Here is an 18,725-nt window from a genome sequence, read left to right on the forward strand (position 1 = left end):
CATCTCAAAAAAAAAAAAAGAAAGACAAAATTCATTTTAAGTCTTGGTGGGTGTTGAAGAATTGTTAGAATTGGGGTATGGTTGGGTGTGGTGGTTCATGCTTGTAATCCTAGCACTTTGGGAGGCCCAGGCAGGAGGATCACTTTAGCCCAGGAGTTTGAGACCAGCTTGGGCAACATAGGGAGACCCCATTTCTACAAAAAATAAAATATTAGCTGGGTGTGGAGGTGCGTGCTTGTGGTCCCAGCTACTCAGGAGGCTGAGGCAGGATAATCACCTGAGCCCGGAAGGTTGAGGTTGCAGTGAGCTGTGATTGGTTGTGCCACCACACTCCAGCCTGGGTGACAGAGCCAGACCTTGTCTCAAAAAACAAAACAAAACAAAAAAAAAGAATTGGGGGTATAGGGAGTGAGGTAGGAAGATAAGTGGTGATGGTAAGATGGTACAATGTTTGAAATAGAGATTAAGGAGGTATAATTGTCAATAATGATAAATAAAGGCTAGGGCACGTCATGGGAATAAGTGGCTAAGGTACAGTAAAGACAACATTCTTGGGGAGGAATCAAGGAACTCCAAGGCTGGATTGGAAGTTTCATTAATTTTGAAGTTACCAAGATTTAAGTCAGATGTAGTGTTTGGGAAGTCCAACAGTGAGCCTGGAGCTAAATTATTCAAAGAATGAGGGAGAGAGGTGGAGCATGAGCTTCAAAGTGGTTTATTCTTAGGGTGTGGGGAGAGAGACATTAGTCTGAAACCAGCAATGAGGAGCAAAGAGGATACCTTGTTCTAGCAGTATGAAGATAGAGAAAACAACCACTACCTGAGAGATCTGTAAGACAGGAGCATCCTTAGGGGAGAGCCATGTGTGCCAAAGAACTGTTAGCGCAAGATAGGAGAGCATTTGATAAAGAGGTTGGGGATATGGAGAATTTTGGTGGTAACTGACCTCTAAGTTTCACAGTGGTCACAGTGAGTTGGGAAGGGGTGGGAAATTAGATGAGTAGTTTTATACTACTATGTATAGAGATGAGAATCCCAGTGATAAGGGAATTTTTAAGAATTGGACTGCTGTTAATGGGAATAAAGAGTGTGATGGGATTAATTATGGCATCTCTAGGGAATATTTAATGTTGAGATACCTCATCTTGCAGATTGTTTGTGCTGTGGGAATGTTGCCAGCACACTGGGGCCACTCTTGTGTTTTAAAATTATATAATTAAGCTTGTTTTTCAATTTAGCATGGCTAGGAAAAGATGTATCGGGCAGTATGCTAAGATTTCAGTTATTTAAAGAACACAGGATTATGAATAAACTTAGATGTAGTCCAGAATACAATTAGATACTATACCCCGTGGGGGCCAGAATCCATTTATGTCTGCATTATGAGCACTTGTTGATAGATCGTATATATTAAATGTGTTAAATACTTAAGTATTTATTTATTTATTTGAGATAGGGTCTGGCTCTGTTGCCCAGGCTGGAGTGCAGTGGTGTGATCTCGGCTCATTGCAACCCCTGCCTCCCAGGCTCAAGTGATCCTTCCACCTCAGCCTCCCGAGTAGCTGGGACTACAGATGTGTGCCACCACGCCCAGCGAATTTTTGTATTTTTTGTAGAGATGGGGTTTCGCCGTGTTGCCCAAGCTGGTCTTGAACTCTTATGTATTTATTAAACAAGCTTTAAAAATTGATTAAAATAATGTGCCTTGGTGATTTCTTAATTTTTACTTTTGGTTAATAAGACATGTAGACTATATCTTCTTTCATGCATCTTGCCTCTCCAAAAACTACTGAAGTGATTCTAAGAACTAGGAAGTATATGAACTTATTGCCATACATGGTGGTTTGTGCCTATAAAAGGTGGTGCCACTGACAGGGACACAAAGATTGGAGGGGAGAGCTGGCTCTGGTGGTACTGTTGCTGGTGATAGTTGAAGCCAGGAAAAAAGATGAGCTCTTAAAGGAACACACTGTGAAAGAAGGGCAGACCAAGGGCCAAGTCTTGGAAAATGCCTATATCTAATGGAGTGGAAGCAAACCAGGTTAAGTCAGAAAAACAAGGAGGTATACTATATAAGTGAGAAAGGAAGAATAATATTTCGGGTAGAAAAAGAGTTTAATAACATATACTGTTACGGAGTTCAAGGAGAGTGAAGAAAAGTAGAACAGCACTAATTGTACAATAAAGTCGTTAGTAACTCTGAAATAGCAGTAGCATGATGGTTAATTATAGTAACTGAGCTGTAGGAAAAACAGTGGCTGAGGGAGGAGAATCACTTGAAGCCAGGAGTTTGAGGCCAGCCTAAGCAACATAGCGAGACCTTGTCTCTTAAAAAAAATTAAACAATTAGCCAAGTGTGTGGCACACACTTATAGTCTCAGCTACTTGGGAGGCTTGAGCACAGGGATCAAGGCTGCAGTTAACTGGGATTGTACACTGCACTCCAGCCTGGGCAACAGAGCAAGACCCCATCTATCTATCTGTCTGTCTACTGATTCTCTCTCTCTCTCTCTCTCTCTCTCTCTCTCTCTGTCTTTAAAGGAACTATATATAAGAGTAGAAACAATAGGGCAGGGCAGGCATGGTGGCTCACACTTATAATCCCAGCACTTTGGGAGGCCAAGGCAGGAGGATTGCTTGAGGCTAGAGGAGTTCAAAACCAGTCTGGGCAATATAGCAAGACTCTGTCTCTACAAAAGAAAGAAAGAAGCAACAGTAAATATATTCAAAAGGAAGAATCATTGCAGGCCCTATGTTCTATATAGCGGCAGTCCCCAACTTTTTTGGCACCAGGGACCAGTTTAGTGGAAGACAATTTTTCTTCAGACCAGGGAGGGAGGTTTGGGGGGAATGGTTTTGGGATGATTCAAGCGCATTACATTCATTGTGCACTTTTTCTATTATTACATTGTAATTATAATGAAATTATTATACACCTCACTGTGGAATCAGTGGAAACCCTGAGCTTGTTTTCCTGCAACTAGACAGTCCCATCTGGGGGTGATGGATACAGTGACACCTGAAGTGTATTGCTTATGTCCAGTCTACTCTGTAATCTCGTTTTGGTTGCTGTCATTGCAGAAAACCCTGCCTCACAAAGATAAGATGTTGAGAATGGAAGCAGGCTTTTCAGTACTTTTCTGGCAATCTCAGGATGTTCTGCCTTGATTTTAATCCAGAACATAAGGAGATTTGAAGTTGTCTGAAACATATTTTTTTTTTTTTTGAGAGAGGGTCTTTCTCTGTTGTCCACGCTGCAGTGCAGTGGTGTGGTCTCAGCTCACTGCAACCTCCGCTTCCTGGATTCAAGTGATTCTCATGCCTCAGCCTCCCAAGTAGCTGGGACTACGGGTGCATACCACCAAACCCCACTAATTTTTGTAATTTTACTAGAGACGGGGTTTCGCCATGTTGCTCAGGCTGGTCTTGAACTCCTGGACTCAAGCAATTCACCTGCCTCGACCTCCCAAAGTGCTGGGATTACAGATGTGAGCCACCACGCCCGGCTTCAAACACACTTTTAAGGCCACCTTCATTTGCTGTCTTAAGCAGTTGACCCTATTCCAGCACGGACAAAGTCGATTCACCTGACTTATTAAAAAATGGGTCATGGATCCATTCCTTCCCAGTTCAGGGTTCTTTTGTGGTTGGGAATTAATGCTCAAACTCTTTTGAAAGCTGAGATAGGTGATTGTGCACCAGCTGGAAGTAAGAGGACCGACCCTGTGAGCCAGGGCCTTTCAAAATCTCTGCTAATGTTTGAAACATGTCAACAAACCTAGTGTTCACTCATCACCCTCATACTTCTGCTTTGGCTTTGAATGCAGCCACTTTATCTGCCAACTTGAACACAATTGTTGTTCTCCCTTGAAGTGATAGATCAAGTTTGTTAAGCAGGTTGAATATGTCACAAAAATAAGCAAGTTTTGGACCCATTCTGTGTCACTGAAATGTGCTGCCCGTGGTGACTGTTTTTCTAAAAGAAATCTCTGGAGCGGCTGTTGTAACTCAAAAACTTTAGCCCGTGATCTACTTTTAGAAAGCTATCTCACTTCTGTGTATAAGAGAAGATATGTGTGCTCTGTATCCATCTCCTCACAGAGCAATGTGAACAGGTGTGAGGTAAGGGCATATACTTTAATGTGATTGATAATTTTAATTACGTCCTGCAAAATGTTAAGTTCAGGTGACATTTTTTAGCTAGCCAGCATTACTCAATGGATGAAATAGTGCGTAGACTCACATTTGGAAGTGACTTCTTTTTCTTTTTTTTTTTTTTTAAGACAGGGTCTCACTTTATTGCACAAGCTGACTGCTGTGGCGCAGTCATGGCTCATTGTAGCCTCAACTTCCTGAGCTCAAGCAGTTCTGCCTGGGACTACAGACACATGCCACCACACCCAGCTAATTTTTTATTATTTGTAGAGAAAGGGTATCACTGTGTTGCTCAGGCTAGTCTCAAACTCCTGGACTCAAGCGATCGTCCCACCTCAGCCTCCAAAAGTGCTGGGATCACAGGCATGAACCACTGCGTCTGGCCAAGGTGACCTCTTTGACCTGAATAATGAAACCAGAAAGCTGTCTAGTCATGGCAGCCACTTCGTTCATGCATATACCAACACAAAATGCCCAATTCAGTTTCCCTGATATGTAATCATTCAAAGACCTGAATAGTTCTGCAGTGTGGTATTGGTTGGCAAGAAAAGTACACATAACGTATCCTCGTGCACATCCTCCTGAAAAATATATTGCACAAAAACAAGCGTTTTTGCCTTGTTGTCAACATTGGTAGACTCATCAACCTGGATTTTGCACCATGGTCACTCAACCCTCTCTAACAATTGTGCCTCAATATCCCCTGCTATTTCATTAGTTCTAGTTATGGTATCAGCGTAAGGAGGAACATGCGCCACCTTTTGAATTTGAGCCTCTCCTAAAAGCTCACAACAAATGTCCTTAGCAGCAGGCAGGATTAACTCTTCACCAGTAGTAAAGGGCTTCTTAGTTTTAACAATGTGGTTAGCCATTCAGAATGAAGCTCTCAGTGCAGACACATTTGATGAAGTGGTGACCTTCAATAAATTGCTTCTGTTCTTCATGTTCATGTTTTTTTCTTTCGAAAACTCCAAAGGCTTGTCTTTTAATGCAGGGTGCTTGGTCTCGATGTAACTAAGCAGTTTTGAAGGTTTCGTGGCTTTGTTGGATAGCTGGTCACCATGTACTATACAAAGAGGGCTTGGAGAATGTGAATCACCTGTTGCAGTGAACCCATAATTTAAGTAGGACTCTTGGTATTTTAAATGCAGCTTTCTTTTTGTTGGCAGTCTTAGAGTCTTCTGCTGTCTCATCATTGGGTCTTTCCCCTTTTTCAAAGAAGCTCTCCAGTGACATTTGTTTTTCACTCATTTTGGCTAGGGTTAGCAAAAAGACTTACCAAAACTGTGACTGAGACAAGTGTACAGTGTGAGAAAGAGGCACAGATGGAAGTCGCAAATAAAATAATGGGTTGGCAACATGGGGACTAAAATAAATGTTGGATTCTGACTTAAAGCCTGCCACTAGATGTAGCTGTACAATGGAACTACATGAACTCACTTGCCATTATAAAGCCTGCCACCAGATGCAGCTTAGTTGTCACTTGCCACTCTACTCACTGATAGGGTTGGTGTTTTTTTGTTGTTGTTTTGTTTTTTTTTTTGAGACAGAGTCTCGCTCTGTTGCCCAGGCTGGAGTGCAGTGGCGGGATCTCGGCTCACTGCAACCTCCACCTCCTGGGTTCAAGTGATTCTCCTGCCTCAGCCTCTGGAGTAGCTGTGATTACAGGTGTGTGCCACCACAGCTGGCTAAGTTTTGTATTTTTAGTAGTGACGGGGTTTCTCCTTGTTGGCCAGGCTGAGCTGATAGAGTTTTGATATGAGTCTGCAAGCAATTGATTTATTATGGTCTCTTTGCAGTCAAACCTCTCTGCTAACGTTAATCTGTATTTGCATCCGCTCCCCAGTGCTAGTATCACTGCCTCAGCTCTACCTCAGATCATCAGGCATTAGATTCTCATAAGGAGCAGTCAACCTAGATCCCTTGCACGAGCAGTTCTCATTAGGGTTTTTGCTCCTATGAGAGTCTAATGACACCACTGATCTGACAGGAGGCAGCGCTCAGGCAGTAGTGCAAGCAGTGGGGAACAACTGTAAATACAGATGAAGCTTTTCTAGCTTACCCACTACTCATCTCCTGCTGTGCAGCCTGGTTCCTAACAGGCCACAAACCGATACATGGGGTTTGGGGGCCCCTCCTATAGAGCAATAAGGTGTCATTTAGTATTCCAGGCCCTGAGCTTCCATTTTTCTACAAAAGTGTGAGTGACATAGATTTTTTTTTGTTTTTGTGTTTTGAGATGGAGTCTTGCTCTGTCATCCAGGCTGGAGTGCAGTGGCTTGATCTCGGCTCACTGCAACCTCTGCCTCCTGGGTTCAAGCGATTCTCCTAGTTCAGCCTTCTGAGTAGCTGGGATTACAGGTGCACACAACCACACCCAGCTAAGTTTTGTAATTTTAATAGAGATGGGGCTTCACCATGTTGGCTAGGCTGGTCTCGAACTCCTGACTTCAGGTGATCCACCTGCCTCAGCCTCCCAAAGTGCTGGGATTACAGGCGTGAGCCACTGTGCCCAGCTGCGACATAGGTTTTTAGTGCTTATTTTGAATTGTTTCAGTTTTTTATACTGTATATTGTTTCTGAGTATTGCGATAATACATATTTTGCAGAAAATTTGGAAAGTACATAAAAGTATATGAAATAAAAATTATCCATAATTCATCACTCAAAATACCTACCTCTGTATTATAATTTGGGGTGTTTTCTTCTAGTATTTTTTATTATATGTTCATTTCTATTGTTTCTCTTTTATAAAATCGAGGTTACCGTATCATGTTCTGTTCGGTTAACTCTGCATTGTGAACATTTTCCTATGTTTGTCATGATAACATGTTTAATAATTATGTAAGCCATTTCATGTATTTCCTGTAATTTATTTAATCATTCACCTGTGACATTTGGGTTGCTTGTTTGCTGTACTGCCATAACTGCCTTATAAAGACTTGAAAATATTTAATGTTTCTGATATCCTGGAGAAAGTTCACATTTTGTACATGTTCTCAAGTAACATATATATGTCACACTGATTGAACCTTAAATCCGCTAAATACCAACTTTTAGTTCCTATTTTCTGTGGACCAAATTTTATGGGAAAATATTAAAACCTCACTAATTTGGATGACGGGGCATCAGAAGAAGGCCAATCTGAATTTTAGAAATTATTATCATAACTAGGTTTAAGACAACTTTTCTTACTCATTACTTGTTCTTTTCTCTATTTCTTTTTACCCGTCACTACCAAAATGTCATATAATATACATATTAATTTGAAAATTGATTTTTCAGAATTTCTAGATTTTCCAAACATTTTCAAACATTAGAGATGTAGTAGTTGTGAATTTTTAGGTTAATGAGTCTGGACATATTTGACTTTTTTTAAACTATTACAGGCATACAAAAAATACAGTGCTGGCTGGGCATGGTGGCTTTGCCTGTAATCCCAACACTTTGTGAGGCTGAGGCAGGTGGATCACCTGAGGTCAGGAGTTTGAAACCAGCCTGGCCAACATGGCGAAACCCCGTCTGTACTAAAAATACAAAAATTAGCTGGGCGCTAATTTTTGGGTGGTGGGTGCCTGTAATGCCAGCTACTCGGGAGGCTGAGACAGGAGAATCACTTGAACCCAGGAGGCAGAGGTTGCAGTGAGCTGAGATCATGCAATTGCACTCCAGCCTGGGCGACAGAGAGAGACTCTGTCTCAAAAAAAAAAAAAATGGAAATTAAGCAATATCTCTGATCCCATCACTCTGCTTTTTCAAATCTTAACATTTGGCTGCATTTGCCTAGGCCTCTTTTTTTTCTTTAAATTTTTGTTATGAAAAATTTTAAACACAACAATTGAGAGAATAAAACAATACTCATGTATATTTAACACCTAGATTCAACAGTTAACATTTTGCCGTATTTGCTTTAGTATGTGTGTATTTTTGCTAAATTATTTGACAGTGGGTATCTAAACATCATGACACTTCTCTATAGTATATCTCCTAATATATGGACGTTCATATATATATATATCTCTCCATAATACTGTTATCGCACTTAAGAAAATTAATGGTAGTTTTTTCAATACTGTGTAATTTCTGGTTTCCCTAGTAGCCATCAAAACACTTTAATAGCTTTAAAAAAAATTAGTCCAGGCATGCTGGCTCATGCCTGTAATTCCAGCACTTTGGGAGGCTGAAGTGGGAGGATGGCTTGAGCCCAGAAGTTGGATATGAGTCTGGGCAACAAAGTAAGACCCCCATCTCTACAAAAAATTTAAAAAATTAGTTGTTCATAGTGGTTTGCGTTTGTAGTCTCAGCTACTTGAAAGGCTGAGGCGGGAAGATCTTTTGAGCCCGGGATTTCAAGGTTGCAGTGAGCTGTGATTGTGCCACTGTACTCCAGCCTGGGTGACAAGGAAACCCTGTCTCAAAAAAAAAAAAAAAAACTTAAACAAGGATCCAGTAAGGGATTGTGCACTGCATTTGGTTGTAATGTTTCTTAAATAATCTGTTTTAATGCAGAGCAGTCCCTTTCCGTCCACATGCAACTTTTCCCCTACGTGACATTGATTTATTTGGGAGAGTAAAGTCATTGCACAGATAAATGTACATTCTGGATTTGTGTATTTCCTTTTGATATTAGTTTAACTTCCTCCTCTATCCTCTGTATTTCCTGTGAATTGGAAGGTAAAAAGCTTGATTAGATTTAAGATAAAAATTTTTGGTGAGAAAACTTCATGGGTGATGCAGCATACAGTTGGTCCTTGAACAACACGACTTGAACTGTGTGGGTCCACTTACACGTGGACTTTTCCTACCAAATGCAGATAGAAAATACAGTGTTTGGGATACCAGACAGAACTACAGGACTTGAGTATTGTGAATTTTGGTACAGTCAGGGGTCCTGGAGCCAGTCTCTTGAGTATACTGAGGGATGACTGTACTTCATATTGCATTGAATCAGAAGGCACATAATGTTGTTCTGTCCCACAATGAATGATGCTAAGTTAGATCATTTGGAAAGGAGGTGACTACCAGATCTCTACAGTGAAAATATACCTTTTCTTCTGTAAATTAGTAATCTGCTGGTGATACTTTGGCATGCAGGGAATGACCTGGTCTGTGAGGACAGTGTTAGAAATTTTTCATCTACAGTTTATCTTCTTTTTTCCCCCTGAGACGGAGTCTCACTCGGTCGCCCAGGCTGGAGTGCAGTGGCACAATCTCAGCTCAGTGCAACCTCCTCCTCCCAGGTTCAAGCGATTCTCATGCCTCAGCCTCCAGAGTAGTTGGGATTATAGGGACCCACCACCATGCCTGGCTAGTTTTTGTATTTTAGTAGAGACGGCATTTCACCATGTTGGTTAGGCTGGTCTTGAACTCCTGACTTCAAGTGATCTGCCTGCCTCAGCCTCCCAAAGTGCTGGGATTACAGGTGTGAGCCACCGCGCCCAGCCCTCCAATTTTTCTTTTCATTCTTTCAATTGCTTAAGAATTTTTTAATGAATAAAATTTTCTTCCTAAGATAAATTTTATCAGGGAACTATCTAGTATTTCAGTACTCACAACAAATACAAATAAAAATAATAAAAGGATACCCATTCCATCTTAGATTGATAGAAATTAAAGTTGAGGGTACAGAGTATCCTTGAGTACAGCAGGGTGTTCTCAAGGATGTAGGGAGCAAAGGAGTTTACAAACTATGGGTATATAAACTGCTTGTGGGTGTATAAACTGTTACAATATTTTTATAGGGCACTTTAGCTAGCTAGCTAGCTAGCTAGCTATAATTTTTTTTTTTTTTTTTTTTTTGAGACAGTCTTTGTCGCCCAGGCTGGAGTGCAGTGGCATGATCTTGGCTTACTGCAACCTCTACCTCCTGGATTTAAGCGATTCTCCTGCCTCAGCCCTCCAAGTAGCTGGGACTACAGGCATGCACCACCATGGCTAGCCAATTATTTATTTATTTATTTTTTTTTTTTTGAGAGAGAGTCTCGCTCTGTTGGCCAGGCTGCAGTGCAGTGGCACGATCTCGGCTCACTGCAACCTCCGCCTCCCGGGCTCAAGCAGTTCTCCTGCCTCAGCCTCCCAAGTAGCTGGGATTACAGGTGTGTGCCACCATGCCCAGCTAATTTTTGTATTTTTAGTAGAGACGGGATTTCACCATGTTGGCCAGGTTGGTCTTGAACTCCTGACCTCAGGTAATCTGCCCACCTCAGCCTCCCAAAGTGTTGGGATTACAGGCATGAGCCACTGTGCCCAGCCTAATTTTTGTATTTTTAGTAGAGATGGTTTCACCATGTCAGCCAGGCTGGGCGCGAACTCCTGACCTCAGATGATCTGCCCGCCTTGGCCTCCCAAAGTCCTGGGATTACAGCCATGAGCCACTGCACCTGGCCACTTTAGCAATATGTATACAAATATTTCAGTACTCTTCCCCTAGTTTTCTGCTGCCAGGAATTTCCCCTGTGTATACTTATAAAAGTACAGCAGGATGTATATAAGGATGTCATTGCAGTGTTATTTTTAATAGCAAAAAACAAACATGAGAACAACATAAATGTCATCTAGCAGTCAAAAAGAATGACTTCATCAAACTCAGGTTATTGTTATTATCAGAATGTTTCTTCCAGCATTCTGTTTTCATTTGCTGTAACTTTTCTTACCTCAAAGCGTCTTTTTGTTTTTCCTTTACTCATTGCATTGTGCGTAAACATGGAAAAATAAAAACTAAATCAGGTGCCTCTGTCATACCTAGCCTTCTGATTCTTAGAATAAGTAGGGTTTTGATGCTGAAGCACTCAAAGTAATATTTTAATTTTCTTTGTTCACTAGTCTCTTGAGAATACAGTGTAAATAAATCATATAATGGTGAAATGACACTTTGAGTAAGAAAAATGTTGGCTGTATCCTAGTTATACTGAAACTCCTGAAATAGGAATACCTGTCACCTTCAATATCTTTAGTTATCTTTAATATCTCCATTTTTTTGTCCCTTGAAACAGTTCGTTTTCCTGAAGATCTTGAAAATGACATTAGAACTTTCTTTCCTGAGTATACCCATCAACTCTTTGGGGATGAGTAAGTAACTTAGTAAAATGTTTGTCAAATTAGTATGGAAAAAAAAATTTCATTCTTTTTCTTTTAGATTTAGAAATCAAATTTTATTTTCTTTGTTCTTATTTATAATGTGGTTTATCTTAAAATATATGTTATAATGGTGCTTTTTTTTACATTGAGACACCAGTCATTTTAATACCTACCATTAAGTGCTATAAATGCATTATTTAATTCTCACAACAGTATTAATGATGGTATTATTATTTGCTGCTTTGTGCATTGATAGAATTGGATAATTGTTCATGAACATACAAATGGCTGGAGTGTAGATTTTAGGCAATCTGACTCCAGAGCCCATAATCATAACTACTACTTTTTTCTGCTACCATTTTGCTAAATTACTTCTAGTAGCATGTATTCCCCTAAAGCTGTAATAGAAAGCTTAAGTTGTTATTCTATGATTAAATAAGCAGTTGAGAGAAGTTTATTTATTATTTATTTATTTATTTTTGAGATAGGATCTCGCTGTGTAACCCAGGCTGGAGTGCAGTAGTGTGATCAAAGCTCACTGCAGCCTGAACCTCCTGGGCATAAGCAGTCCTCCCACCTGAGCCTCCGAGTAGCTGGGACTACAGGCACACACCATCATGCCTGCCTTTTTTTTTTATTTTTTGTAGAGATTGGGTCTCCCTATGTTGCCCAGGCTGGTCTTGAACTCCTGGGCTCAAGTGATCCTCCCATCTGCGCCTCCCAAAGAGCTGGGACTACAGGCATGAACCACTGTACCTGCCCTGAAGTTTATTTTTTAGAAGGAACTTTAAATATATGTCCCAGGCCAGGCGCGGTGGCTCATGCCTGTAATCCCAACATTTTGGGAGGCTGAGGCGGGCAGATTGCCTGAGGTCAGGAGTTCCAGACCGGCCTGGCTAATATGGTGAAACCCCGTCTCTATTAAAAATACTAAAATTAGCCAGGCGTGGTGGCACACGCCTGTAGTCCTGGCTACTCGGGAGGCTGAGGCAGGAGAATCACTTCAACCCCGGAGGCAGAGGTTGCAGTGAGCCGAGATCATGCCACTGCACTCCAGCCTGTGCGACAGAGCGAGGCTGTCTCAAAAAAACAAAAACAAAATAAAGATATGTCCCAGCATATTTAGCACTGTTCTTTAATTTCCTATACTTTGATTACATCATCGAAATAGTTACTTTTTAAAAAAACTTTTGATTTTGAAAACATTTCACATTTGCAGAAAGTTGCAAGAATAGTACAGTGATTTCTGTATATTTTTTTACCTGGATTCACCAGTTGCCATTTAGCTACATTTGCTTTAATCATTCTCTCTTCTTCTTGTTGTTGTTGAACCATTTGAGAGTAGGTTGCAGATCTATCCTGATCCTTTACACCTCATTTCTCTTCACTATGTATTTCCTAAAAGTAAGGTTAATAACCATGGAAGAGTTGTAAAAATTCAGGAAATTTAACATTGATACAGAGTCTCGTGTTGTTGCCCAGGCTGGAATGCAGCGGTGCTATCTCAACTGATTGCAACCTCCATTTCCTGGGTTCAGATGATTCTTCTGCCTCAGCCTCCCAAGTAGCTGAGATTACAGGCGCCCGCCACCACACCCAGCTAATTTTTGTATTTTTAGTAGAGACGGGGTTTCACCATCTTGGTCAGATTGGTCTCAATCTCCTGACCTCAAGTGATCACCCACCTTGGCCTCCCAAAGTGCTGGGATTATAGGCGTGAGCTACCATGCCCGGCCTGATACAGTACTATCTTCTGATATACAGCCCATGTTTCAGATTTTGTCAGTTGATTTCTAGTAATTCCTTTATAGCAATTTTCTCCAATCCTGGATCCAATACAGAATCATATTGTATTTCGTTGTCCTATCTCTTCATTCTTCTTTAATCTGAAACAGATCCTCAGCATTTGTTTTTTCCTAACAGACATTTTTGCAGGGTATAGGCTAATTTTGTAGAACTGTTATATTGGATTAATTTGATTGGTTTATTTGTGATTAAACTCAGGTAATGCATATTTTTGCTGTGACATTACAGAAATGGTATTGTGTCCTCAGTGTATCACATCAGGAAGTCCATGATGTCAGTTTGTCCCTTGTTGGTTAAGTTAACTTGGGTCACTTGGTTTAGAGGTGGCTGCTAGGTTTTTCCACTATAAAGTTAATGTTTTTTCCTTTGTAATTTATAAGTAGTTTGTAGGGAGATACTGTGAGACTGAAAATATCCTGTTTTCCTCAAGCTTTCACCCAGAAGCATCCATTAATGATTCTTGCTTGAATCAGTATTTTACTATGATGATTGTAAAATGGTGATTTTGTAACTCTTTCATACCTTTTTCATTTATTGGTTGGGCATGCTATTATGAGAAAGAGCTCTTCTTCTTCCTCTTATTTATTTATTTCTTTATATCAAACTCAGGGATCCTTTTTTTTGTTTTTGTTTTTTGAGACAGGGTCTTGCTCTGTCACCCAGGCTGAAGTGCAGTGGTGCGATCACAGCTCACTGCAGCCTTGAATTCCCAGGCTCAAGCAGATCTTCCCATCTCAGCCTCCTGAGGAGGTGGGACTATAGGCGTGTACCACCATACCCAGCTAATTTTTAAAAATTTTTTGGCCGGGTGCAGTGGTTTAGACCTGTAATCCCAAAAGTTTGGGAGGCCGAGGCGGAAGGTTTGCCTGAGCCAGGAGTTCGCGACCAGCCTGGGCAACATGGTGAAACCACGTCTCTACTAAAATACAAAAAATTAGCCAGGCGTGGTGGCGTGCGCCTGTAGTCCCAGCTACTTGGGAAGCTGAGGCAGGAGAATTGCCTGAACCTGGGAGGCAGAGGTTGCAGTGAGCTGAGATTGCACCACTGCACTCCAGCCTGGGCAACAGAGCGAGACTGTCTCAAAAAAAAAAAAATTTTAAGAGATGGGGGTCTTCCTATGTTGACCAGGCTGGTCTTGAACTCCTGGGCTCAAGTGATCCTCCAAGTGCTGGGATTACAGGCATGAACCACCGCACCTGGCTAAGGAGTCTTTTACAATTCAGTGGGTTGTGTACAATCTGTTACTGCTAATAATTTTGATGCTCAAATTGTCCCAGATTTGGCAAGTGGCCACCCTTTCAGACACTTTCGAGTCTTTCTGATATGTCCTTATAATTTTGGTGATACTTTACTTTCTCACACAATAAGATGTTTCCAGATTCATCTTGCACTTTCCCTATTAGTTCTGGAGTCAGTCAGTCTCCCATGGAACCCCTGGTTTGTTGTAGTAGGAAAGGGTATTTAGACATAGTGGACATTTAAATATTTCCCTTCATGTCTTTTTTCCCCCCATGCATTATTTTAACATCATTGACATATTTCTTTAATGTGTGGGGGTTTGGGGTTTTTTTTGTTTGTTTGTTTTTTGAGACGGAGTCTTGCTCTGTTGCCCAGGCTAGAATGCAGTGGCATGATCTTCTCGGCTCGTTGCATCCTCTGCCGCCTCCCAGTTCAAGCGATTCTCATGCCTCAGCCTCCTGAGTAGCTGAGACTACAGGCGTGTGCCACCACATCCAGATAATTTTTTTTTTTTTTTGTGATTTTAGTAGAGACGGGGTTTTGGCATGTTGGCCAGGCTGGTCCCGAACTCTGGAGCTTAGACAGTCTGCCCGCCTCAGCCTCCCAAAGTCCTAGAATTACAGGCGTGAGCCACTGCACCCAGCCATATTTAATGTGTGGCTTTTTTTGTTGTTTGCTTGTTTTTTGAGATGGAGTCTCACTCTGTTGCCGAGGCTGGAATGCAGTGGTGCAATCTTGGCTCACTGCAACCTCCGCCTCTCAGGTTTAAGCGATTCTCCTGCCTCAGCTTCTCGAGTAGGTGGGACTACAGACATGTGCTATCCCACCCAGCTAATTTTTGTATTTTTAGTAGAGACGAGGTTTCACCCTGTCGGCCAGGCTGGTCTTGAACTCCTGACCTCAGGTGATCCACCTGCCTCAGCCTTCCAAAGTGTTGGCATTACAGGCGTTAGCCACTGTGCCTGGCCTTAATGTGTGTTTTGTTTTGTTTTGTTTTGAGACGGAGTTTCGCTCTTGTTGCCCAGGCTGGAGTGCAATGAATGGTGCGATCTCGGCTCACTGCAAGCTGCGTCTCCTGGGTTCAAGTGATGCTCCTGCCTCAGCCTCCCCAGTCTCTGGGATTACAGGCGCCTGCCACCATGCCCAGCTAATTTTTGTTATTTTTAGTAGAGATGGGGTTTTGCCATGTTGGCCAGGCTGGTGTCGAACTCCTGACCTCAGGTGATCCACCCGCCTCGGCCTCCCAAAGTGCTGGGATTACAGGCGTGAGCCACTGCACCAGGCCCTTATTGTTTTTAAGTCAACAAATGTCTCTTCCTGCAATGAATTTCCTGTGAATTTTTCATTATTAATGTATCAGATTAGGCATTTTATGTGCTTTCACATATTAATAATTGTATCTTATTATACATAGATTAATGCCAAAATTTCAGCCTTTCATATTTTAAACAGGTTTTACTTTATTATAAAAATAAGAATATTTTTTCTTTGGAGTTCTGTCTCTAAAGAGACATTGTTTTATTCTTTACTTTTTACTACTTTAAAAAATCTGTGTAATATCTTAGTAGATAAGATCTAGTTTTACAGATAGTGCTTCTTTTTAATTTTTTGAGACGGAGTCTTGCTCTGTTGCCCAGGCTGAAGTGCAGTGGCGCAATCTCAGCTCACTGCAGTCTGCACCTCCTGGGTTCAATCTATTCTCCTGCCTCAGCCTCTTGAGTAGCTGGGATTACAGGCACCCACCACCATACCCGCCTTTTTTTTTTTTTTTTTTTTTTTTTTTTTTTGTAGTTTTAGTAGAGACGGGGTTTCACCATGTTGGCAGGCAGGTCTTGAACTCCTGACCTCAGGTGATCCCCCCCGCCTCAGCCTCCCAAAGTGCTGGGATTACAGGTGTGAGCCACCATGCCTGGACCAGATAGTGCTTCTTAATGGCATTTTGCACACTGTTTTGCATAATATCACCGAAAGTGGGGTGATTGCATACCATTCTTCTAAGGTGGGCGGGGGACAGTAACATAATAGTGATATCCCTGAACCGTATGACCCAAGCATGATATTGGTCTTGATCCTAGTATCATTGCCACTCCTTTCTTCTTCACATAACTTTCAGAGTTGCTGGAATGGACAATGCTCCATATTTTCGTAGCCTAGATAGAAATTTGGAAATGACACTGCTTCTTTCAAACACTTTTCTTTCACAATTCACTTTCTAAAAAAATCAGAGTACAGCTTTATTGAGATATATACTGTGCAATTCATTTATTTAAAGTGTACAATTCAGTGGTTTTTAATGTATTCAGAGTTGTGCAAACACAGTCAATTTTGGAACATTGTCATTACTTCCATCAAAAACGCTAAAATGCATTAATAGTCACTTTCCTTTACCCTGACCCCTAGTCTTAGGCAGTCACTAATTTACTTTCTGTCTCTATAGATTTACCTATTCTGGATAATTTAGAGTTCACTTTTTAGAAGACTCTTTTAAGCTGGAAAAAGGAATATTAAGGCATAAATGTGATAGCAGGGAGCAGGGGTGGAAAAATTAGCAGCAGTTCCATATCTGCCTTTTGAGTTCATAGAGCAGTTTACATGTAGTAAGGCAGGTACTATTGCTGCAGCTCTGGATTTTGGTGATTCAGTAAGCAGTAAGTTGGAGGGACTGGTCCAAGGCTTGGTAGCTGCTTGCCTCGCCAGGTCCTAGTTTAACACTACTTCTCTCATTTGAAATGCCTTCTAATACTGGTAATGGTAGCAGCAGCAGCAACAGTAGCAATAGTATTAAATGTCTGACATTTAGTGAGTACTTATACAATGTGCCAGTTTTATAAGTAGTTTACATGTATTAACTTATTTAACCCAAACAATATTCCTGACTTAGGCAACATTCCTGAGTTATTCTATTTTATAGATGAAAACTGAAACACATTTTATTGTAGTTTTTTTTTAAGTATAGTTTAAAATCTTGAAACTACCCATGAAGTTAAACTTGTTTATATGTAGGGTTAATACTTTTTAATGACTGAAAAAATTCATTCCATTATTGCTATTTTTTCCATTTCAGTGAAACTGCTTTTGGTTACAAGGGTCTAAAGATCCTGTTATACTATATTGCTGGTAGCCTGTCAACAATGTTCCGTGTTGAATATGCATCTAAAGTTGATGAGAACTTTGACTGTGTAGAGGTAAGAACAGAAATACTTTTTAAACTGTTTTCCAATTTAATTTATTTTAAAACAGGTTTTAGGCCAGGTGCAGTGGCTCACACCTGTAACCCCAGCAGTTTGGGGGACCAAGGGGGGCAGATCTTTTGATCTCAGCAGTTCCAGACCAGCCTGGCCAACATAGTGAGAGCCCATTTCTCAAAAAAGCCACAAAAATTAGTGGGGCGTGGTGGCTTGTGTCTGTAATTCCAGCTACTCAGGAGGCTGAGGTCGGAGGATGGCTTGAGCCCAGGAGGCAGAGGCTACAGTCAGCTGAGATCATGCCACTGTACTACAGCCTGGATGACAGAGCTAGACCCTGTCTCAAAAACAAAACAAACAAACAATAAACAAATAGGTTCTAAAAATTAAAGGTTTGGGCTGGGTGCAGTGGCTTGTGCCTATAATCCCAGTGCTTTTGGAGGCTGAAGTGGGAGGATCTCAAGCCCAGGAGTTGGAAACCAGGCTGGACAACATAGTGAGACCCTCAGCGACTTGGGAGGCTGAGGTGGGAGGATTACTTGAGCCCAGGAGCTTGAGGCTGCCAGTGAGCCATGATGGCACCACTGCACTCCAGCCTGGGCAACAGAACAAGACCCTGTCTCTAAAAAAAAAAAAAAAAAAAAAATTAAGGTTTGAGGGAAGAATCTATTATATGGTAGTTTTAAAATCACATTCTCAGGCTGGGTGTGGTGGCTTACGCCTGTAATCCCAGCACTTTGGGAGGCCAAGGTGGGCGGATCACCTGAGGTCAGGAGTTCGAGACCAGTCTGGCCAACATGGTGAAACCCCATCTCTACTAAAAATACAAAAATTAGCTGGGCGTGGTGGTACGCATCTGTAATCCCAGCTACTTGGGAGGCTGAGGCACAAGAATTGCTTGAACCCGGGAGGCAGAGGTTGCAGTGAGTTGAGATCGTGCCACTTCACTGTAGCCTGGGTGACAGAGTGAAACTGTGTCTCAAAAAAAAATTAATTAAATAAAATCATATACTCAGTCTTTAGTTATGGAGGCATTTGCCTCCCTGTCATTACAGTTAATCCTGTGATCATGATCCTGTTCTGTTTCCTGCATGGACCTTCTTCATAAAAATCTTTGCCTTTGTGATCAGAGTTTTATTTTTTTGCCAACTTTTGTTTTTTATTGTGGTTATTTCCTATAAGTCAAAGAAGATGGAGGGAAATAGCTAAATTTTCCACTTTTACCTAGTGTAGAATCTATTGAAGTTTCTCTTGCTGCATATC

General features: G+C 41.3%; 2 protein-coding genes across 4 annotated transcripts in view; one reads left to right on the plus strand and one right to left on the minus strand.

Annotated features, from left to right (window-relative positions):
- Positions 1 to 18,725, minus strand: part of SLC25A12 (solute carrier family 25 member 12) — a 231,256-nt gene that overhangs the window by 158,676 nt on the left and 53,855 nt on the right. The gene's annotated exons all lie outside the window — the stretch shown is intronic.
- HAT1 (histone acetyltransferase 1) overlaps positions 1 to 18,725 on the plus strand; it is a 72,051-nt gene that overhangs the window by 15,948 nt on the left and 37,378 nt on the right. For all 3 annotated transcript variants that reach the window (XM_002812587.4, XM_054549494.2, XM_024243180.2), the window contains exons 3-4: positions 11,148 to 11,223; positions 17,342 to 17,462. In XM_002812587.4, coding sequence (XP_002812633.2) covers positions 11,148 to 11,223; positions 17,342 to 17,462 — 197 coding nt within the window. The remainder of the gene's footprint in view (positions 1 to 11,147; positions 11,224 to 17,341; positions 17,463 to 18,725) is intronic.

This window comes from Pongo abelii, chromosome 11 (assembly GCF_028885655.2).
Source record: "Pongo abelii isolate AG06213 chromosome 11, NHGRI_mPonAbe1-v2.0_pri, whole genome shotgun sequence".
In the NCBI taxonomy this organism is placed as follows: Eukaryota; Metazoa; Chordata; class Mammalia; order Primates; family Hominidae; genus Pongo; species Pongo abelii.